The sequence below is a fragment of the Heliangelus exortis genome, unplaced genomic scaffold (assembly GCF_036169615.1).
Source record: "Heliangelus exortis unplaced genomic scaffold, bHelExo1.hap1 Scaffold_131, whole genome shotgun sequence".
NCBI classification, from domain to species: Eukaryota; Metazoa; Chordata; class Aves; order Apodiformes; family Trochilidae; genus Heliangelus; species Heliangelus exortis.
In genome coordinates this window covers 285,863-309,603 of record NW_027285950.1, presented here as the reverse complement: position 1 = coordinate 309,603, position 23,741 = coordinate 285,863, and the positions used below count along the sequence as shown (strand labels likewise).

Below are 23,741 nucleotides of genomic sequence, written 5' to 3'. Positions count from 1 at the left end.
CGAAGGCAAAGGGTCTTAAGGAACTTTCCCCACAAATATGCCATTTTAGGCTTACAAACACAATGCTGACCAGATGTAGAAGAGGAACCCCAGCAGGAAAAAAGGAAAGTCTTATTACCACTCCAAAAAGCCTGTACCTACCTTTCCAGTTCATTTTATAACCATCTTCTCTTTGTCACTTCCTCCAGATACAGCTTTTCATATTTTTCCTTTAGAACAATGCTCTCTGTCAGGGAGTATTTGTATTTTTCAGGGTGTTTATCTCCACTTGCTGGTCCTCTTTTGTGTTTCTCCTCCCATCCTGCCTGCCTTAGGCTCTTCTTTCAGCTGGCAAGAAAGTTTGTTGAGCTGTAGACAGAAAAAAACCCACACACACAAAAAGGGACTCAGCAGGAGCTAAAAGAAAATAAAAAACCAAAAAAAAATGGTAAAGGGTTGGGCACCAGGACTGGATTTATCATCTGCTGACTCAGTATTAAAATCAGAATGAAACCAGGGGCTTCCTTTTTATCAAGAACAGCTATAACATCATTTCTGATAGGATTCCTCAGGTTCCCAGCCCTTCTCCTGCTGTAGGCACCAAACTGGCAGCATTTTCCCCATTCTTCCCATTTCCTGGAAAAGCACTGGAAAAGCTCATGGGAAGTCAAACGCACCCAAACCTCCTGGTTTCAGCACAAAAACCACCTCTCATGCTTTAGAGGAATTTTTACAGCACACTCAAGTTTCATTATTGCACTGACAAACACACCACCTTTTTTTTCCCTCTACACTGAGAAATTTTTAAATATTAATTAAGAAGATGGCTTTCACTGAAGGGGGAAGATGTATTCTCTTCTTTAGGTGAAAGCTGCAGTTTATTTTAGAAAATGTGCAGGAAATATCAGCCTTTCGTTAGGTCCCAATGGTCACCTACAGCTCTGCCCTTCTCTTCCCCTTCCAGAAGCAAAATTTTCTGTATCTATTGAACATCAAACCTGATACCCTGTCAGTCATTAAAAGGGGAGGAAACTGGCATGGTGAGCACTTGAAAGAGGCTCTAACTGAAGGAAGAACCTTGATTTATTTGACAGGAAAAGAGACAATGAATGCTTGAGAATAGGAGGTTCCATATAAATAAAAAGGAGAATTTTTTTTTACTGTGAGGGTGACAGAGCGCTGGCACAAGCTGGTCCCTTCCAACCCATAATTTTCTGTGATTCTATTTAAATCTGCCTCAATGTAATCATCCAAAATAACTCCTCCAAGAGAAAGACAAAAACTCAAGAAACTTCAGGACTAATCATGAGCCCCTGCCAGGGCAGGGGACTTTTCTTTCATGCTACTCAAACAGCAATAACCACCTCAAAAAGCACTTTTTGGGTGCCCAGGAGAAGGGAAAGGCTGGGCTGAAACCAGGGTTTCTCACTAGTGAGAAACAAATTCCACAACATTTTCTGCATCACCTCACTGCATCCTGCCCAGGGAAGCAATTGGAAAGCCTTGGGAAAGAGTAAGACAGGTTCCAGGAGAAAAAACTTTGGGCACACCCATCTACTGCTGCAGCACCATGGAAAGCCAAATCCATTCCAAAATACAGCCCAGAAAAAAACAACAAAAAAAAATTAACAACGTGAAAAGAAGCCTTGGGAAAGAGTAAGAGTTTTTCCAGGAGAAAAAACACCACCACCAAAAAGCCTCACACAAATCAGAGCTCACCTTTGTGTGCATTTTAGCAGCTTCATTGGCCATTTCAGAATAACCATCCTTTATTTCTTTCTTCAACTCATGCAGGGACATTCGCTCCCCATATTCCCTTATAACCTGTTTAATGCTTGAGAAGCTCTCTGAGCGACAAAGCACATTTGAGAAGAAAACAATGAAGCAAAGGAACAACAAGCAGCCTTTTTCACATATTCTTGTGTAAACATCACAGAAATTTTGTCTTTAACAGAAATTGCTGAGACAAAAAATCCAGCATTCCTATGCCACACCTGGAGGCTCCAAATTTCACCTGTGGAAGAATTCAGATTTTCCCTGCAGGGAAACCTCTTTTGGCAGCTCTCATCTCATGTAGAACAGAGTCTTGCTAGGACTAAGATGAGGATGGAATTTCCTCACCAACTCTTCCGCACACCCAGCTCTACATTCAAATTGAATCCAGCTTGAATTGTACTCAGGGATATGAACAAGCCCCACCTCTCAGACTCTTCCTCCACTTCCATGTTTATTTCCAGCTCTCTGTCCAGATGCACGTTGAGAGGGCAGCTCAGCTCTTCCTTCTCTTTCTTTCTGTCACTCTCAGACTTTCAAAACAGAAAAAGCAGATGGCACACAGGGCACAGGACCTGCACCTCATCTTCTCCCCACAGCAGCTGCTCTACACCTCCACCTCTCAGCCAACTTCCACAGAAAGCCAAGGGACCCAATTCCTGAGAATATTTCATCACATTTCCCACCCAACAAGCCAATAGCTAACAATGGAAAGAGATGCCCCCACCCAAGCAAAGGCAAAGAGGGGATTTTGATTCACATCTTCTTCTCCCTCTTGCTCTTCTCTCAGCCAAACTTATCTACATTTCTACTTATATTTTTTCCTTCTGCAGAAAAGGAGAAAAGGGAAAGGCTGCCCCTTGGAAACTGGCAGCTCCTCCCTTTTTCCCAGGCATTAATTCACTTGCCCCCTTTTCCTGCAAGGTTTTTAAGCTCCCACTGCCCTCAAAAACTCCTCAACACCCTGTGTGCTCTTGGAAAAGAGAACAACCCTCAAAACCAAAACTCTTCACCCCTACCTAGATGTGGAGGGTTGTGATGAGGAGGAGTTACACCATGAGTAATCACTACAAACGAGTTGTAACTTTAAGGTTAAAAAGCACAACTTGGCTTACAGATGCTGAGGGTGGGATTTCAAATTTTTTACCTGAGCTGCATAATGGGTGCAAATGTTGTTCCCCAAGGATTCTGCTCCTCTGGGTGAACTTGGGAAGCTTCCTCCTAAACTTGAACTTAGAGAAAGAGTGTTCCCAGAATGTCCCAGTTCAACCAGATACTGCTCAGCACTGACATCCAGACCTTCACTGATGGAAGGGGAAAGAACAAGCTTCCCACAAAGCTTTCTTTTGGCTTTTCCTTGGTTTTCCTCAGCTCTGAAAAAAATTCAGACACGTACCAAGAGTTATCTTTGGGAGTCACTTTGGCCCAGTTACCCCCTCCCCCCCCAGGTCTTTGATTATTATTCAACTTGTGAAAGTTGAAGGGATTAGCAGTGACCAAACCCTGAACAGCATTTGAGCTGAGGTTTTTTGGAGGATTTCTCAGCAGTCACGTTTCCCACAAGGAGCAGCAACCAACACTTGAGACTTCTCAGCATGAGAGCTTCAAATCTGTGAATGCTCTGTGCTTACACAGCTTTTTGCAAAAGGCAGTGAACACCTGCACAACAACACCCTTTCCCATGGGAAGCTCAAACCATAACCCTCAAATGGAAGCAAAAAAAAAAAAAAAAATATTCACTTTCTTCCTTCATAGAATTAAATTCTGTTCTCTGTAGGGCACATCCTTATTCAAACAGTACAGGACATAAAATTCATGGTTTGTTTTTTTTTTTTTTTTTTTTTGCCACTCACTGAATATAAGGAGGAGATTATTAGAGACTGGCAAAAAATCTGACTGGTAAAGTACAATTAATTAAAAAAAACACAAACATTAATTCCACTATTAGTGGTGTTAGTCTTGGAATGCTCAAGAGATATTAAGACAGAGGGAGGGTTAAAGGAACCTTCCTCACAAATATGCCATCTCAGGCTAACAGCTGTAATGCTGACCAGATGTAGAAGAGGAACCCCAGCAGGAAAAGACAGGAGGAAAAAAGGAAACTCTTATTACCACTCCAAAAAGCATGTACCTACCTTTCCAGTTCATTTTGTAACCATCTTCTCTTTTTCACTTCCTCCAGATACAGCTTTTCCCATTTTTCCTTTAGGACAATGCTCTCTCTCAGGGTGTATTTCTCACTCTCCAATTCCTGTTTCAGGTCTCCCATTCTGCTGAGCAGCAGCTTTCTCTCTGCTTCATGGTCGTGGGCTCTGATTTCCTCCACTCAGTCCTGGGAAGCTGCCTGCTCCTGAAGCAGCTAACACACTTTTACCCACCACAAATTAAAAAGGGAACTGTTTTTGTTCAACCTGCCCAGTGTCAGGGGCACAGATTTACTCCTTGAGGCACTTGTGCATTCTCCAGCAACCAAGGCAGAACCCAGGAGCTACCACGGGCAAGAATTCTTCTTATTTAGAAAGAATCCCTCCCTCTCAGCACTTATTTATCCAAGCTGCTAATGAAGGAACACTGTGGGACAGAAAAGCATAGAGAAAAGGATTCCTCAGAGAAGGAATTCCCCCACCCTGCCACTTTGCTCTAGGGAAAGAATAACACAGAGAACACTTTCAGAAGCCCCTCTGCTCCTGGCCAGGATTTCAGAATCCCACAATTTGGAAAAGAGCTCTGAGATCACCGAGTCCAAACATCAACCCAGAAAAAAATAAAAATATTCCAAAGGCCCCACAGCAATTGGGAAAAAGGCAGCAGTTTATGAGCAGCTTACCAGGGGTGAGCCTTGCAGAAAGGTTTCAATTCTACTGTTTTGCTGCACAACTGTGGCTTCCAGTCTGGCATTTTTAGCTCCAAGGCTTTAAACAGAAACACAGCTCTTATTACAGGGAACCACCAGAGCACCAGTTCTTAAAGAACAGCAGGGAAAGGACAAACAGAAGCATCTTCACCACCTCAGACAGCAGCAGACACCTTGGTCCCCTGTGCCACTCTCTTACCACTGTATCTGTTCCTCCAGGTGTTGCACTGCAGTAGCACTCCCAGAAGATGCCAACAGGAGGTCTTTCAGTCTCTGGAAACAATCTCTTTTTTCTCTTTCCTTATTCTCCAGAGCACTCTTCAAGTCACGAATTGAATGCTCATGCTGAAGATGTTCTTCCAACTCCTGCAGCTGTAAAAGAACAGCAAGATTCCACAGCACTCAGCTGAGTTTTTATGCTGAAGAGCTCAGGGAATGCCCCTGTCTGCACTACCCAAAGAGCTGTCAGTACATTCCAAACCTTCCCTCTTCCTAGGAAATGAACACAAAACATGCTACTTTACCAAATCTTCTCCACTCTAAGCACTGACACTCACCCTCCCACTCCTTTCAGGCACTCTCTGGATCCCTTCGTTTGCTCCCCCCCTTGAAAATAGGAATTAAAAAGTTCATCCTTCTCCTAAAGGGACGTCACAGCCCCCTTGTGTATCTATAGATGTATCTATATTCATGCAGGGTAAGTTCCAGAAGCAATCAGAATTGGCAGCATGCTGATGGATGGAGTTAAACCCAGTGGTGGTCCCAGGGTGGTCCCCAGGGCTCTGCACCAGTTCTCTTCAACATCTTTATCAGTGATCTGGACGAGGGGATTGGGTGCAAATGACACCAAAGTGGTTGGGAGGCTTGATCTGATGAGGGCAGGAAAGCTCTGCTAGAGGGACCTGGGCTGTATGAGATTCACCAAGGGCCAGGAAAAATATTTTCCCCAAAAGGGTTGTCAGGCACTGGAACCAGGGGCTGAGTCAAAATCTCTACAGAGACTTCAGAGATGTGGGGATGTGGTGCTGAGGGACAGGATTGGGCTTAGCAGGGCTGAGGGAACACTTGGACTTCATTTTAAAGATCTTTTCTAACCAAAAGAGTTCTATGATTCTCTGTTACAAGTGGGGGAAGCATGGCGAGCAGCAAGAAGCCCAAATGCAGCATTATTGCAGACATTATTTCTATATAAATGCAGACATTAATTCTATAATAATGCAGACATTATTTCTACGTAAACGCAGTCCATTATGTCTACTGTCCTTCAGAAATCAGATAAAACTTTTCTCAGTCTGGTGGAGAATGCGGGCAACAATAGCAAGCCGTAAATGCTGAGGTAAAAAAAAAAGAAGCTCTACACGACCACGTTGGTGCGGGAAGCTCTACAAAGCCTGGCTTAAATGCGGAAGGCGATATAAAGAGCTTCGAAATACGCAACCACGTCAGATGGAGCTACTACAGTGGTGCGGGACGCTCTATAAAGAGCTCCAAAAACGCAACCACGAAAAAAGCTCCACAAGGCCAGGCTTAAATGCTGAAGGCGGCGTGTAGAAGCTTGAAATAGAAGCCCAGCACGGCAAGATACAACAGCCCGGAATGGCGAGCCAGCCAGGAGAGAAGAATGAGGCTCGAAAGGCGCAGCGAGTTGGCGCGCGGAACTCAAGCCCGAGGAATGCTGAAGCTGAAGCGGAGCTCTGAGTGCGCATCAAGTCGGTGCGGTCCTGAAACGGAGCCTCCCAGGGACACGCGACGCGGTCCTGAAACGGAGTCTCCCAGGGACACGCGACGCGGTCCTGAAACGGAGTCTCCCAGGGACACGTGACAGCGCGGTCCTGAAACGGGGCCCTAGGGACACGCGATAAGACTGGTGCGCTGAATGCTCGGAGAAGCCTCTGCATGGCCAGGCATTCCGAGGTGGCGAGTACCAGCGAAAGCTGAGCTGGTGTTCTGAGACCTCATCTCCTGCTGATAAAAAAGGCCAAAGCGGCGCAAAAAAGCCGGTAAGAGCCTGAATTTTCCCTCCATAAAGGCAAAGAGAAAAAAAAAAAAAAAAAATCGAAAGATTGAAAAGGCCTATTGAAAAAAAAAAAAAAAAAAAATTATTGAAAAATAATGAAAATAATTAAATGTTTATAAATTATTTTGGAAATGTTTAAATGAATTGTATATTGAAAAATAATGAAAATAATGAATTGTTTATAAATTATTGTGAAATGAAATATTTAAAAAAAAAATAATAATGAAATGTTTGAATGAAATGTTTAAATGAATTGTAAATTATCATAAATGTTGAAAAATAATGAAAAATAATGAAATGTTTGAAAAGGCCTATTGAAAAAATGAAGTTTATTTTTTTTCAACAAACAACAAAAAGGGGGGAAATGTAGAGAGAACCACAGGTCCTCAGGTGTCGCCGATAATGAACTGGGAGCTTAAGCCCAGGTGTGCCCACTAATTAGGGCCTGCCCCAGCCGGAAATGGGCGGGGCTGAAGGGCAAGATAAAAGACATGCTCCCAGAAGCAGAGTCGGTTAGAAGAACAGAAGAGATGAAGATGCCTGAGGAGAGAGCTCCAGAGAAGAGCCGTGTCCCCGAGAGAAGGCTCGCCGCAACATCAGTCTCTTTTGCAGAGCACTTTACCACATACAAACCTTGGACCGTGTCAAAGACAAAGATACCAAGTGTCCTGGTTTGGGCCAGGATAAAGGGGATTTTTTGTCTTGTACTTTTGCTTTCATCTCAGTCTCTTGGAAGTAGTTGCACTTGCTGAAATTAACAGCAAGTTTCTCAGACAGTATCTGCTTCTAGGACTGATAAAACTTGATTTTTATAGTAACAGCAGAACCAAGGCCACTGACCAGCTCTGAGGAACATTTTACCCTCCAAGAGGAATGAAGAGGTCCCACCTTCAGCCCTCCTTTGGGGAGGAACGGACAAGAGAGATGCCAGAATTGAACAAACAGAGAATTCCATCCCATACACCTCATACTCAGGATAAATTTGAGGGATCACAAGGGTGAAGCCAGCTTCCTGCCTTTCCTGACTTTCCTGCTTCCCCTTCTTCACCTCTCCCTGTTTGCTTCAGCATCCTGGGAGGAGGATCCCATCCCTTCCTCTGCCTGTGGTCCTGATCCGTGCCAGCCTGAATCTGTGTGTTCCTGCCTCCAGATCCCGACCCCAGGAGTCCAGCCTGGACTTTCCCACCCTGCAGCCTCGGTGGTGACGTGAGAGTTATTGGGGGAAAAGGGGTGAAGGAAAGTGGGATCAATTTTCCTGTATATTTGTATATATTTAGTAATTTTTCCTCTTTATCATTACTGTTTCATTAAAGCTGTGTAGTTTAGTTCCCAACCTATCAGTCTCAATCCCTTATTCTCTCCCCTTTCTTTATCAGGGAGGGGAGGGGGGATTTAATAGTGAGCATCTGTGATTTCAGGTTAATTGCTGGGCCAGTGTTAAACCCTGACACCAAGTTTGTAAAAAGCTGTGCTTCCTCCACACATCATCCCCCCATCACGAGGAAGTTTATTCTAGGATTCTAAAGTTTGTGTACCTTGGATTTATTTTCTCCCAATTCCTTCTTCAAGCCCAGTGTGGCCTCCTCCAGGTTCCTTCTGTAGCACGTGGCGACATCAAGCGAAGCTTCTGCCATGGAGAGCTTTTTCAGAGCATCAGCAAGCTCCCGTTGCAGCCCTCTGATCTTCCACTAATGAAGATGAGCATGAGGAAAATTATAAGACTATGAATTCTGTCTTTAATTTGTTGATTTATACAATTAGACCTTGTCTTGAACTCCAAAAGCAGGAAAAATCTGCTGGCCATCGGCAGCCAAATGCTGAGCACCTCAACTACCAACAGCTCTTCAGGAGGATTTCTAATAAATAAAAAAAAACCCTCAAGTATTACTCTTCTTGAACCATACACAAGCATGTGTATGTTATTTTGGTACCTGTTATTTTGGTACTAAGAACACAGAGTGATTCACAGGGTAAAATGACTGACAGCACTGCTGGACTTCTTTCCCCTCCTTCCATCTTAAAGAAATGAAATCATTGCTCTGCCTGAAGCTGTGGAATACTCTGCAGAGGAGCACGTTTCCTACTCGTTTTTTGCAGAAAAACCTTAACTGAGGTCCTCAAGAGTCTTGTGTGCAGTTCTTGGTCTTTCACAGAGCCACAAAGAACAAAGAAATTTAAATATTGCCACACACCGTAAAATACAGAAGAGAAAGCTTAGGTTGGTGTCTGAAGTTGACTTCCTGAGGAACAGCCAGGTCCCTTAGAAGCCCCAAAACTCAGATATTAACCCCAAAGTACTGCTAATAGTCTTAAGCACTGCTAATATTGTGTACTTTACCTGTGCTTCTACTTTGTCAACTTCACATCTAAGGACCTGTTCCCTTAAGACATTGCAGTTTTCGTATAACTCCTTGTTTTTCTCTTCCAACAGATAAACTTTCTGCTCAGTATCAGCCTTGAGATTCTTGAAAATGTCATTAAAGCAGTCCTGAGCAACAGTCACTACACTTTCTTGGATGAGCTGCTGCTTCCTGTCTTCCAGTTGCTGGCGGAGCAAGAGGTTTTCCCTCTGCATCTGGGCCAATTGCTCCTACGAGGACAGAGCCATAAAACCCCAGAATCATTATGGTTGGAAAAAACCTCCAGGATCCTCAAGTCCAACCACCACCATGCCCACCAAACCATGCCCCAAATTCCAAGTAATTTGCTCCACTTGAGCTGTTACAGAAAACTCCAGAGGATGTCTGCCTTAATCCCACTGCAAAAAAAACCTTTTTTCAAACGTTTCTTAACATGGCCAAACCCACACACGTTTTGCAGAGGCAGTGAAAGCATCAGAAAGGTGACAAAAATTCAAGACTTTTTCTCTTAAAAAGAAAAAGCCACGTTTCATCCAACAGATCAGCATGTTACTGAAAAATCTCCCTTTTCACTTGAATATGCATTTTGCAGGGGAAAAGATGCTTTTGACTGTATTGTTTGTTTGCACAGCACAACAGGAAGAACAACGGCAAAAAAACTGAAGGAAACCAGCTGGAAACAAAGCAGCAAAAGAAAAAATATCCAACATCATGACAAGGATTTTACACCATAGGAAGACTGGATCCAGCTCCACTTCAGACTCACTCTGCCTCTCCAGGACTCTCCCTTCATTATCCACTTACTGTTTTATTCATCATAGTTTTTAATACAATTTCACAGTTCATATTCTAATTAAAAAATATTTGGCTTTCCATACCTGCACCACAGAGTTTTCAATGGCATCCTTGATAACTTCTTTTTCAGCTGCTGCTGATATCTGGGAGGTACAGCCAGAGTGCTCACCTACAGTGAAAAACAGATTTTTATAAACAGCATGACTTCATACTACTTATTTACACCTAGAGTGCATCTTTAATGGTTGTGAGAAAAGGCTGAGAACAAAATAAAACATCGTCTAAAATTTGTGAGCTGCAGGAGTGAATCATTTTATGATAATAGCAATTTCACGTGCACCTCTGTGAATTCCTTTCTTCTGGAGCAATTTACATTTTAACGGAAAAAGGAGAGATTCTGAATTAAGGGCCACAAATACACCACTCCTGTTACTCCGAGGTCCATGATCTCTCACTCAGCCTGTGGAAAAATGGGGTTTCAGCTTTTCCTGGTGGCCAAGGAACATTTGTAGATAACACCACTGAAGGCACTACAGAGACAGGCATAAATTATCAGTATCAAGATGCTAGGAGGAAGCAAACACTGAGCTCTATACAAGGAACCTCCACCACTTGGAGAGCAACACCCTTTATATTATAAAACACCATTTAATAGTCATAGAGAAAGAACTGCATCACTATTTCCCAGCTCCCTTCTCTCACCAGTGATGTCTCTTGAAGCTGCCTTAGGGATTTTAGAGTCACCATTACAAACATGGTGCTTCACAATCCAGGACTCTGGAGCTTTTTTCTCTTCTCTTTTGCCTCCCTTCTCCTGCTTTACTTCCTCTACAGGTGACTCTTCCTAAAAGAGATCAAGAAAAAGAAGATATAAAGGGGGAAGAAGGAAGCATCCTCAGTCTCAGCCCTGCTTCTGCACAGCCCCTGAGAAGCACTTTCCCACTTCAGCCCAGCTTCATTCCAGTTCCAGCAAGCTCTCAGGTGCTCCTGGATCTCCCTCCTCCCCTCCCCAGCCCCCCCATGGCCACCTCCCTGTCCTTCACCCAAAGTACCTCAGAATCCCAGGGAGAAGAATCCTCATCTTCCTGTTCCTTTGCTTCCAGGGCTGCTGGGGCACCTACACCCCAGAGAAGAAGAGAGACTTTGCTATCACTTCCCACTGCACAGCAGCTTCCAGAGAAACACCACCCAAAATCCTCACCTTAAAAGCACTCAAATCACCCAGAAAAAATCCTCCTTTTGGAGTCCAAAAATCTTCCTTGCCAGGGAGGTGTTCCCCTGGACCTTCCCAGAAGCCAGACACCCAAGCACTGCCTTTTAAAAAGCAGCAGAGTCTCAAAACTCCAAAAATCCACCCAAAGACACAAAAAACCCCTTTTTATTTCAGGGGATGGACATCTAAATCTCTTCTCCAGCAGATGAACACAAGGCTCAGGCTGGGTGGCTTCCTGGGCTGCTCAGACTACTTGCAGGGCTCTCCTTTAAGCCACCCCATGGGGCCTAAATCCTGAAGGATGCACTTTTTGGGAAAATGTGGATGCAAAGAAAAAGGGGCAAGGAGCTGGAGACCAGAGAGGAAACCCAAGGACAGCAACTCCTGGTTCCAGCTGGGCTCTGACTGCTCACATGATGCCAAATCAACCTCATGGGGAAATTCTGACAGAAAAGCACAAGATTCCTACATCTCAAGACAAGGAACTAAAAGGAACAAAAGCTGCTGAATCAGGGGAGGTTTAGGTCACACATCAGAAAATTCTTGGCAGCCAGAGGGCAGCTGAGCAATGCAAGAACCTCCCCAGGGAAGTGGTGACAGCACCAAACCTGCCGGAGCTCCAGAAGTGTTTTGGATGAAGCTCTCAGGTGTGATTCTGGGGGTGCCCACAGACACAGGGACAGGAGTTGGACCTGATGGGTCCCTTCCAACTTCTGATTCTATTTCCTAACTCAGTTCTCTCACCAGTGCTGACTTCTAAAGGTGCCTTGGGGACTTGAAGGCCATCATTGCCAACAGACTTCTTCACATTCTCAGATGCTGCAGGGCTTTGCAGGTCACCATTGCCTCCCTTCTCCTGCTTCTTCTGCTTTTCTTTCAGGTCTGGTAACTTTTAGGAAAAGAGTTAAATGGAAAGAAGCTTTTAAAAGGGCAGAAGCAAGCATCTTATTTGCCTTTCACTGACTACTTGAAAAAAGCTTTTTTATTGAAAAGAGAAAAGGGAAACTTGTTGAGCTTTCATTTACAAGGCATTCAGCTTTTCCATGGAAATCTGGAGGAGCAGAAAGGAATTCGTCCTGTCCTCAGCCTCAGCCCTGCTCCTGCACAGCCCCTAAGAAGCCATTCCCCACTTCAGCCCAGCTTCATTTCAGTTACAGTAAAATTCAGCTCTCAAAGTTTCAGAATTCTTATCTGCAAGGAACTCTCAGCATCAGCAGACTCACTGCACAAATCAGCCTAAATTTCAAGCATCACAGCAGAAAAATGCATTATTTCTATTTAAATCAATGCAAGAAAATGGAATCATCTTAAAACTAAAGATGCTGGCTGGCATCTCCAGCATTAGTGAGTGGCTTGAGCTGCCGCACTCAGGTTCCCCATCACTGCAGAATCCCCCTGCAACAGATGCTGAGCCAAATGAACAAGAAGAAATAAAATAATGTGACTGTATACCTATGTCTTTTGGCCCCAATACACAAATCTACTGCTTTCTCTGCCACAGCTACAGGTTTTTTAGCAAAATCTGACAGCAGAAGAAAGGCCAGAGATGGCTTCTAAGGAGAAAACAATGCTGGCTGGAACTTCTGTTTCTTTCAATCCCAGAGAAAACTTGCCTTCAAGAGATTTCTCAAGGACACTTCTCCTGTAAATGCACCATACCTTAGGGGTAAAAAGGAGTGAATCTTCAGAATCTTTCCAAGTGTTATCATTCATCTCAGTCTCAAAGCTCCTTAAAAAACAAAGCAAAATCAGTGCTGTGTCTCTAAAATCACCCCTCAAGCAAGTGGTAGGGGTTTGTAAAGTCTCACCTTATTGAGCCTCCTTCACAAAGGTCATCTGTGGCTGTTCAAAGATTAAATGACATGCTGACATTAGATTTGAAATGCCAGCAATTAAACAGTACACTTTAGAAACCTCAAAGAACAACAGGTCCCAGTCTAGAGTCTGAGGTGACAAAATGTTATTCATATTAAAAAAATTACTTCTTTAGGATCCTTCTAGGGCTCGGTGAGCTCCTAAGCATAGACTGGATTTTAACCACTCACTGAAGGAGCAGGGTGTTTGATCACAAAGCAGTGTAATTTTTTTTCTAAAAAATCACTGAGGGTGGAAAAAAAAAAAAGCATCATTACTGTTCTAAATCAAACTATGTTCCAGAAGAGACAGTACACACAGGCACTGCATTGCTTGTTGCTAACAGTGACTTCTCTGAGACAATTTTTCCTCAAATTTCCAATTTGAGGGATCACGAGGGTCAAACCCCTTCCTCTGCCTGTGATCCTGATCCGTGCCAGCCTGGATCTGTGTGTTCCTGCCTCCAGCTCCCGACTGCTGCCGACTCCAGGATTCCAGCCTGGACTTTCCCAGGGCTGCCCTGAAGCCTCGGCGGTGACGTGAGAGTTATTGGGGGGGAGGGGGAGGAACGTGGTATCAATTTTCCTGTATATTTGTATCTATTTAGTAATTTTTCCTATTTATCATTACTGTTTCATTAAAGCTGTGTAGTTTAGTTTCCAACCCATAACTCCCTTATTCTCTCTCCTTTCTTCAACAGAGGGGGATTAATAGTGAGCATCTGTTATTTCAGTTTAATTGCTGGCCCAGTGTTAAACCCTGCCAACAAATCACAACTGCCCTGACAAGGCCAAAAAGTCACAAATCAGCATGTTCCCAAACCACCTCAAGAAAAGTCCCCAGTCATTTTCCTCTTGAGCTCCTCCATAGTTAAGGATCCTACCTCCTCTGTCCACAGCAGGTGCATCCCAAAAAATTGGAGCAGCTCCTGCCTGCTCAGGAGCGATGACTATGCTGGTACCTTCTGCATCACACACAGGAGCTTCTCCTGTGTTCTCCTGGTCTGGTTTTTCTTTTATCCCTCCAGCAGCTCCTGCCTGCTCAGGAGATCCAAGTGCATCCCCTGCAGGAGCTTCTGCTGTGTCCTCCAGTTTTGCCAGGTACTGACTTACACTGCACAGAGAAAGAGAGGAAATAAAGTTGGTAAAAAGAACCACATGCTGGCACAACAGTTAACACCAATTTATTATCCCCCCTGCAAATATTTATAAAAATTCATAAACTCCTCAGTATTTGTCCTAATACACACAGAACTCACTCCAGCATTCCCTGCAGTCACATTCACCCTATTAATGCACATTCCCACCTTCCAAGTTATTAACTCCTGCTCAGAACATTTTCTCAGCCTCCCTTTTAGGCACGCATAACCACCTGAGAGAATCTCAGTGCTAACCAAAGCCCAGGTGACAGAATTGCCCTGGTAACCCCCCCTTCCACCCTCCCAAAGGAAGATAAAAGGGGAATAGGGAAGAGAAACTTGAGGTTTACTGGAAGAGGAAGAGACCACACCACTTACTCTAATCATACTGGAAGAGAAAGAGACCACACCACTTACTCTAATCATAATGTTCAAAGTTTACCGTAAATGGCCATGGAGATCAGCATAATCCACAGCTATCCTCCCATCTTTGTCTTCATGGGAAAAATTGGCTCCGTGAGAAAGGAGAACTTTGACCAAATACATTTCCCCAACAGAAGCAGCAATCATGAGTGGGGTTCTGAAAGATTCAAAACATGCAATGCCATGGATCATTTGACACAGACACAGTCATTATTTTCATTCCTGCTTGCTCTCAGAAGAAGTATTTTCCCCTTTCCTTTACAATGAACACATTTGGATGAACACTCAAGGAGCAAACCAAAGTCTTTGCTTTCCTGGACCCCCTCCTCTTTCCTCGACCCCCTCCTATTCCTGGACCCCCTCTTATTCCTGGACCCCCTCCTCCTTCTGGATCCCCTCCTCCTCCTGGATCCCCTCCTCTTCCTAGACCCTGTCCTCCTCCTGGACCCCCTCCTTCTTCCTGCACCCCCTCCTTCTCCTGGATAAACCCCTCACCTTTCATGCTCATCTCGAGCATTCACATCAGCTCCTGCTTTCAGGAGATCTTCTAATATCTCCTCGTGTTCTTCAGTGATAGCAAGAGTTAGTGGGGTATAGCCCTTCTGAAAAGTCAGAGAAATGCATCATGTAAATAATCAAAGTAAAAAAAAAAAAAAATCTGTAAAAGAAATATCGATGCAACTTTCTGAAAGGACTTCTTGAAGAAATATAAACATTTACCTTATTCTTGGCATCCAGTTTGGCACCATGCTTGATTAACTGCCCCACAAGGTTTTTACTACGAGCCAGGATGGCCAACTGGAGGGCAGTGTTGCCATCGATGTCTGCAAGATTTGGGTCGGCACCCTGCTCTAGCAGAAAAGTCACACAGTCTTGTTGTCTGAGCTGTACTGCCTGGGAACAACACACACACACACACAAAAAAAAATAAAAAAAAAATTAAAGACTTCCAGAATTCACATTTCACTCCATCACAGCTTGACCAGCTTCTGACCACTGGGAAAGAAGAGCACTTTTCAAAGATGATCTGACAGGTGTGTTTCTGCACAGCTCTGCTTACAGAGTCCTGCCAGACACCTCTCCTTTCATGCACACTCAATAAGCCCCTCTTCCAAGAGCAGAACTTCTCCCACTCACCTTCATCAGGGGTGTTCTCCCAAAATTATCAACAGCATCCAACTGGCTGCCGTGCTTTACAAGGAATCTGGCAACCTCTGTGTGGCCGTTGGCACACGCCAGATGGAGAGGTGTCCTGAGAATTAAACATGTGAGCTTAACACCAAAGAACCAAAGCTGTGGCACCACCCAGCCCGGGGCAGGAGAGACCTGGGGATACCTGAGAACCCTGCAGGAAGATCAGGGCCAAGTGGCAGCCCAGCACCTCCAGGAGCACTGGCGCCCACCCAGCAGCTCCCAGCACTGGAAAGCTCTCAAGTTCCCCCTCCCGGCTGACAGGGCACATCTTGCTTTGCAAGCAATCAGCTCCAAGGGGATCCCACACAAACCCTGCAGGGGGGATGCTCCCGCACGCCACCCGAGGTGTCCCAGCAGCGGCCCACAGCCCCTCACCGATTCTCCCTGTCGTGGCAGTCGATGCCCCAAATCTTGATCCACGAGTGCCAGAACCTCAGCCAGGACAGGTGGCCGTGGGCGGCAGCGTGGTGAAGCCTGTTCAGATCTTTCTCCTCAATCTGAGGGCCGCTGGTGCTGGCGGCAGCACCACGGGGCCACACAGGATTGTAACTGGGCAGCACAGTCCTGTAGCGACGGTGACGCTTCCTCCTGAAGAGCCCCATCCCGGGAGCAGCAGGAGGCACACGGCAGAGCCGGAAGGGTGGGGGTAAAGTACAAGGGAAGGGCAAAAACAGGGACAGGGGAGGGAGGAGACAGACGGGGATGAGGTGGATACAAGGGGAAAGGCAGGGACGAGGCGGGAGAAAGGAGCAAACCAACGGCAAGGACCAGGAGCAGCCGGAGAGACACAGCCCAGCGCAGCTCAGCACAGGAGCCACAACGGCAGAGTCGCCCCTAACGGCAGTTGCCAGGGGCAACGGGGGGTGCGGCCGAACCAGTTGCAGGGGGTGGGGGGGGGGGAGGGGAAGGGGCCGAACCAATTCACAGGGGGAAGGGGGAGGGCTGAAGGAAAGGAAAAGGTTTAATCCTTAAACCTTGCATTGGTTTAAGCCTCAGCATTCATTCATTGCCACTACAGGTGACAATGGTCCCTTAAGTATCTGAGAGAAGCTGAGAAACTCTCCCTCACCTCTATGAGTCATGCAAAGTGGAAAACTCTCCCCCTGAGGAGAGGCTTTTTTATAACCAACTAAAAGGAGCAGCTAGAGAGGGTAAAAAAATCACCCTTCTTTTGTGGCTGGTGCCCAGCTGGCTGTACTGGGGATTCTCAGGGATACGCAGTTGCACTCTTTTTATTGGTGTGTGGTGGCTTTTGGTATCAAATACTGTGCTGAGAGCTGTCACCAGCTTTTCCCATCTTTTCACAATCACTTCTTGTCTCTCACCACATCTTTAAATGGCTAACTAGCTTCCTCTGACTGCACAGAGCTCACTGCAAAAGTTCCACTGCCATTGTACAAGTACAGGTTGTTTCCCTAGACAAGTCTAACCCAGAACTAGAGGGAAATGGACATCTAGAATTCTCCTGGCTTACCAGGAATTCTGTCCTCCTTGGCAGGACAACTCTGGGGAAAAGGTTAACCCTCACCATGCTACATGTGCCACACCCAGCTACACAGAAAATCATCTTACAGTTCCCTGCTGAAGTCCCCCAAAATTCAGCCCCATCTTGGGGTCATCTGAGAATTTGCTAGTGGTGAACTCAACAGCACTGGGCCCGGCACTGATCCCTGGGGGACATCAATTGGATCAGCACTGTTCAGCACCACTCTCTGGGGGCTTCCAGAAGTTCCTACCCCAGCACAGAGTGCTCCTGTCTGAGCCCTGGGCTGACAGCTTTTCCAGGAGAATGCTCTGGGAACGGTGTCCAAGGCTTTCCTCAAGTCCAGGCAGACTCCATCCACAGCCTTCCCCTGATGATAAAAGGAGCTCAGGTTGGTCAGACAGGACCTGCCTTTCCTCACCCCATGCTGGCTCTGATCCCCTGTCCCTCCTGGAGCTGCTGTGGGATTTCCTTCCCCACCTCTTTCCCACAATCCCCTGGGAAAAAAAACCCTCCTCTCCTGGACTGTCCCCACCTGGGATGAAGTAGCCTCAGCTGGAACCCACCTGAGAACATCACACCCTAACCCTAACCCCTCCCTGCTCCTTGTTCCTGACCAGGCATCTAGATCTGCTCCTGATAATATCTTTTTTATTTCTATTTTTTTCTACAAATTCTTCCTGGCAATTTTCCTCCCCCAGCTTCCAGGAGACACCTCAGAAATTTACCCAGACCTCGGAATTTCCTCCCACCCATGACCTTCTCAGGCTCCCGGCTCACGTGCCTGACAAATAAACAAAAAAAATCAACCCCCCCCCCAAAAACCCCCAAAAAAGCGACCCCCAATTTTTCAGACTTTTTTACCTATCCCTCTCTTCTTGGAAACACAGCCCCCAGATACACACTCAGCCTCTTCAACAGCAGCAGCACAGTCAAGCTCTGCCTTCAGAAAGTACCTACGAAATGCTCAAAGCTTCTGCTTTTGAAGGCACCAGAGCTGGGAGCCCGAGCAGGGCAAGGGTGGGAAGGAAATTCTGAAATTCTGAGGTCCAGGAAGCTTCCTGATGTAGCTCCTGGAAGGCTGGGGGGCGGGGGGGGGGCTAATTGCTAGGAAGAATGTGGGGTGGGAAAAAAAAAAAAAATAAATCGCAGCAGGGAGAAGCTGCCCCAAGCTTCCGATTTAAAGCCCGGTTAGGAAAACTTTTGCTGGCCCTAACCCTCACATGGAACCCTACCCACAGCACCACCACCAATCAGGTTACTATTTTCCTTTTGCACCAAAACCCACAAACATTTGACCCCTCGGTTGCTCTCTTGGCTTCTTAATTCAAAATTTCTCACGTCACCTCATAGCACAATTAAAACCAGCCTGGATTCATATCATTTTGAGGCAACATTATTATCAACTCTTTAGGAACATTTTAACAACTGTGAATATTTATAAAATAATCCACTTTCCTCTTCGGAGTGTGAAATATGAAACACATAGATTCGTGTGGATAAGGCACAATGTTGAAGCAGGGGAATGAGATGTAACCTTTCCTTGTATAACCACAAGGCTTAGGGGAACAGGAAACAAGACATGCACAGTTCCTGTACCCTAAAAAAGGCTCCAACGTACATCCTGTTGTGCTAACCTAAGCTGGTTTTGCTGCTGACTGCAGAGTGTTGCACAGGTAAGGGCGAAGGAGCTCATGTGTGGAATCAAAGGGTAACAAGAGGGGAAACTGAGGCAGACACTGACTTCATCCAACGACCACCAGACGGGGGTCAAAAAGACCCTCAGAGATAAAGTGAGCATGTGCCTTTGAAGGCCTGCCTCTCCCAAGAACTAATAAACATAATCCGGCCTATTCCTAGAACAGTCATGAATATGTATTAGAATAGTTATGAATATGTATTAAAGGTTGGAATATAAACCAAAAGATTAAACTTTTAATTTTAATTTAATTTAATGTGGAGACTCCCCACGCACCCAGCGTTGTTTGCTTTGCCTTTATTCGCTGAAATAAAACTAAGTCTCATTTGCTACTACCAGAGACTCAGCCATTTATCACAATGGGATGATATTGCCGTGGGGTTTTTTTCAGAATCTACATGCTCTTCACACTCAAAGCACAGAACTTTGATAGATTTTCTTAGTTACACCAAATCCTCAGGGGTTTTTAAGAAAGAAACAAGAAAATAATAGTCCTGCTGTGCCCAGATAACTTAATTTATTCCTAGATTTCCTAACAGTGAAAGGACAGTTACTTTCTTTTGTGCTACATTGGGCCCTCTTCAGGAAAATTATTTTCTCAAACCTCCCTGGCCAAGCAATCAAACGAGTTCTGATAACAAAGGCAACCCTTTAGAACTATAGCCAGCAAGCCAAGAAAAAGCTTTTCCCTTTTCCTTTCTAAAAAAGAGGTGGTTTTTTTTTTTTTTTTCTTTAAACAACGCACAGGCTTCAGCCAGCACAACAAAAAGGAACGTCTGTAATGGTGTTCGTTCCAAAGTCACCAAAAACAAACACCCACATGGAGATTTCTGCCATTTAAGAGCTGACACACCAGGGCTGCTCTGGGGGTCAGGCTCTTCTCCCAAGTAGCTGCCAGTAAGACAACAGGGGATGAACTTAAGCTCTGCCAGGGGAGGTTTAGGTTGGACATTAGGAAAAAATTATTTACAGAGAGGGTGATCAGACATTGGAATGGGCTGTCCAGGGAGGGGGTGGATTCTCTGTCCCTGAAGGTTTTTAAAACAAAGGCTGGATGTGGCACTCAGTGCCATGGTCTGGTACCCACAGTGGTAGTGGATCAAGGGTTGGACCTGATGATCTCAGAGATCCTTTCCAACCCGGATGATTGTGTGACTCTGTGAAATATACCCTTGCAAGAGTGCACAACTCTTTTTAGAGAGAGGTTGCTATTTTGCAGCAGAGAAGAGCATCAAGAGATCTATCAGAAGGATTTAACAAGCCACAAAACAGCAAGTCTTGTACAATGAAGATCACAATCTGAAATTTCCATGCCGCCTGTAGTTCAACTACCTTCCACCCAGTAAACCAGTGATGTTGATGACCCTTGATTTCAACATGAGATTATCCACAGGCAAGCGACTTCTCTTTTCTGGTACACACTACTGATTCTGTACTGCATTTCAGAATTTCACACCTGTGTCAAAACACCCTGGTGTTCCCACAGCTTCAGTGGCCAAACAGTTAAATTTCTTCTGCCTGAGTGCTCCCACCAGAAGTATTTAATATACTCAGCAATACAAACTCTCTAGAAGACAGTAGTGAAAGAGTAAGGTGTGAGGAAGTCTCTCTAAATTCACTTAAGAAACACTTCACTAACAGCAATGGTCTCAGGCTTAGGGAAGGCTGACAGGAGACAAGATTCTTAACTTAGTTGCCTGCCACCAGTGTCCAACCAGCCTCCAGAGTTCAGTATCTGCCACCATCTTACCCTAGAGATCAGTCACTATCCACCCACGTTAACTACACCAGGCCTGCATCTCTCCTAAGGAAGGAACTCTCTGTTCTTGTTAACTAAGCCAGGCTAATGCATGTGTAGCAGGAAGAACCTGCACCACTCAGCAACAGCCCAGCTCCAGTCCTAGCAGCACCGAGACTACAGCCCAACCTCCTGAGCACCCAACCCATCCATTCTACTCCAACTGCTGCTCCCAGAGCCCGCTGGGCACTGAGCACAGAGCTTTGAAGGCACTGAAGCTACATGCCCTGAATCCAGGTGTTCTTCCAGATACAAGGACATCAAGTTCTTTATACACCCACATGAGGCTTTGTTATCTGAAAAACTGCGGGGAAAAAACCTTACAAAAATTTCCTGCATCCTCCACAAATACTACACGTCACTTTTCCTACGCTCTGTATCTGCACTTCATGAATTTTGTAAAGTTTGAAAACAAAGCAAACAACGTATGGCTGCAGTGTGATACAATCCACACCGGCTTGAACTCTTTTTAGTAATTTAAGCTGACTGATCATTCAACACTAAATGAAACTACAGTCCCCAAGGAGCTTTCAGAAAGACCCATTTTCCTTCCTATTAATCCCCTGTCCTTGATTCTAGACTCTTTTACATTTGTTTAAAAGCTCAGTCTCTTCAAACGCCAACATTTTTGAGATTGGCAACCATGATTTATGACATGCACAACAAACCTCAATTAATAAATTCAATTTAGCAAAAGAGACAATCTGTGAGAAACAAAAAAAAACATTCTAAAAAAAAGGAGAGCTGGAGAGCAAGTGGAACTGGCTAGGCACAGCTTAAGTTAAGCCAGTTGTGTCTGCAAGGAAAAAAAGGAGCACTGCTCTTGGCCCATATTGCTGTCTTTCCTAGACGGGCAGGAACTGCTTCAGCTCCATCTTAGGCAACTTCTTCAGTCCAGTGACATCTGCAAGCAAACCTCTGATCAAAGCCAGGCCAAGAGCACTACTTCAAAACTGGGTTGTAATGACTACACCTGAATCATCTGGACCTTGAATGGAATCAAAAGCTAAATACACCACATGTCAATATCTATTTATGAAACAGAGTTATTCTCATTGCGTATTTTATTGAAAAATTACAATTAAAACTAAGATTTATTTTGGACGTGTATGAACTAAAAATCAAGGAAGACACTTCTCTTCCCCATCAACAAAGAGCACTGGAATTTCCTCCGCTGGTTAACAATTTCTGACCAAATTCACCCTACAAAACTTTAGAAATCACTATCAATAGATAGCAGAGAGGAAGAACTTCTCCTCAATTTGGGTAACAAAGGCAAGACAAAGGAAAGAGATCAAATATCTGTACAAATAGAAAAGCCAGTCCTGGTAGAACAGAAATATACAGACACGGAAAGGAACAGAAACACCAACACACAGTGCTGCCATGCAGTCACTTTCCATATTTACATTTACTCAAGTCTGAGCCACAACCAGAGAATATTTACAATCATTTAGGTGCCCAGATCCAGTGCTTCAAAAATCTACTGCAATATTTCACTATCATCCAACCAGAATATCCAACACAGCAAGAGCAAAACCTAAAAACTCAACAATACCAGCCTCCCACTCTAATGTCAACACAGGACCTCTTGCCAGTATCAAATTAAAAGAACAGTAGAACAGTCCAAAACAATCCAACTTCCATTTAAATCAAAGATCAGTGGCTCTACACTTTTAGAGAAATTCTCAGACACATTCAGCATGTGGTATTTCTAACACATTAATTTTCAGGCTTCTAAGAGGAAGTGCAGTTTCATGCCCAGTGCTGTGTCAGTAGCAACTGAACTTGTCAATAGGAATTTCAGCTTCCTCTCTGACAGAGAAACTGAGGCAGGCTTTGTCTCTGGCAACACTGAAATGATGGCACTGCTGAAAGCAAAGGCAGAGCTCTGGCTTTGCATCTCCCCTTGCCTTTGGTGCCACCTCAGAAAGGCCACGCTGCAGGAAGCAGCTGGTCTATCACAGCTTAGTGTTGATGTCACATCCAGACAGGGCTTTAGACACCTGAGGGAAAAGGACACAAGTGATCTAAAGAAAAAACTACCAAAAATGGTGGGGAAACAGTACTTAAATATGTGACAAAAAAAAAAGAAAAATTGAATTAATGAACTATTTTCATACTTGCAGCCTTTACATGCCTTCATTAATTCCTTCCCTTCCTTCATCTGTAAGAAATGATGTTACTTCAGTTTCTTCAGGTCTCCATTCCAAGCTATCTACATCTGAACAATTTACATTTTTTTATACGACCCCAAACTTGGATTCTAGCATATACTTCAGTTCACTATTCCATTTTGGATGCTTTTTGCTTGTTTTTCTTACCTTCTAGTTCCTCTCACTTTCCTAATTCCATCAATGCCCATGGCCATGAGATCCTTCCTTCCCCTCTCCTCCTCCACAAAGGAATCTCTTCACCATCACCTTCCTTTTGTAGATCAACACTTCATAACCCAGCCCCAGCTCCATACCTGGGGTAGAAAAATGTCAAGCACTGTTTTCCAGAGGTTCCTCTTGGTGATTTTGAAACAAGGGGTGCTCTCTGTCCACAGCCCATGTTGGATGCCTCTGTATTCATGGGAGCCCTACAAAGATACACAAGCAAGTATGAGCAAAGTAGAATGCATTCTCTCAGCATCCTCATTATGCTGGACATGCTCATTATTTTAAAAATTACGACTGAAACAATTTTCAGAAAGATTTTTATGATGTAGACTGTTATACTTGTGAGACTGCAACAGTTGTGCAGAGTAATCATAGTAATGAGTGTTCACTCCAGCTGAGTAAGAACTGTTCTGAACAGAACAGTACAAACTCTCCTGGGTCTAGCCTATCATTCCAAAGTACTGCTGGGTAACTGGCAGTCTCCCTTCTGAAAGTTCAGCCTGGAGTTTAACTCACCTACCCCAGCAGTGCTGTCTCCTTTGGGTCTGGTGTAAGAAGTGGGAGTTGGACCCCTCCATCCCTGGGTCCTCTCCTCTTCTGGGTAAACACACACTCATCTTTTTCAAAAGTACACTCTCCAGGACAGTGACCAGGGACTGGTCTAGAAGAAGAGAACATTGTTTAAAACCACAAATATATTAGGCAGATCCATGGAGAAATGACACAAGCAATGGCTTGCATTCCCTCCCCTGCTGAAACCACTCATGTCTACCTGGC

The 23,741-nt window shown here is 44.8% G+C and overlaps 1 protein-coding gene and 2 long non-coding RNA genes across 3 annotated transcripts in view; all 3 read right to left on the bottom strand.

Annotated features, from left to right (window-relative positions):
* The window catches only part of LOC139790676 (ankyrin repeat domain-containing protein 18A-like), a 126,416-nt gene extending 109,945 nt beyond the window's left edge, over positions 1 to 16,471 (bottom strand). Inside the window, exons 1-9 of the mRNA XM_071732547.1 lie at positions 15,976 to 16,471; positions 15,544 to 15,658; positions 15,127 to 15,300; positions 14,902 to 15,008; positions 14,426 to 14,563; positions 13,729 to 13,958; positions 12,800 to 12,833; positions 12,651 to 12,720; positions 10,481 to 10,622 (exon numbers count right to left, since the gene is read on the bottom strand). Of these exons, the coding sequence (XP_071588648.1) occupies positions 10,481 to 10,622; positions 12,651 to 12,720; positions 12,800 to 12,833; positions 13,729 to 13,958; positions 14,426 to 14,563; positions 14,902 to 15,008; positions 15,127 to 15,300; positions 15,544 to 15,658; positions 15,976 to 16,202 (1,237 nt within the window). The 5' untranslated portion in view covers positions 16,203 to 16,471. The remainder of the gene's footprint in view (positions 1 to 10,480; positions 10,623 to 12,650; positions 12,721 to 12,799; positions 12,834 to 13,728; positions 13,959 to 14,425; positions 14,564 to 14,901; positions 15,009 to 15,126; positions 15,301 to 15,543; positions 15,659 to 15,975) is intronic.
* On the bottom strand, positions 142 to 2,010 carry LOC139790695 (uncharacterized). The gene is made up of 2 exons (XR_011723577.1): positions 1,699 to 2,010; positions 142 to 348 (listed from the first exon to the last, which is right to left on the bottom strand). It is a non-coding gene; the product is annotated as an uncharacterized lncRNA (long non-coding RNA).
* Positions 2,187 to 4,066, bottom strand: LOC139790693 (uncharacterized). Its single transcript, XR_011723575.1, has 3 exons — positions 3,888 to 4,066; positions 2,900 to 3,125; positions 2,187 to 2,285 (listed from the first exon to the last, which is right to left on the bottom strand). It is a non-coding gene; the product is annotated as an uncharacterized lncRNA (long non-coding RNA).
* Positions 16,472 to 23,741: the final 7,270 nt, after the last annotated feature.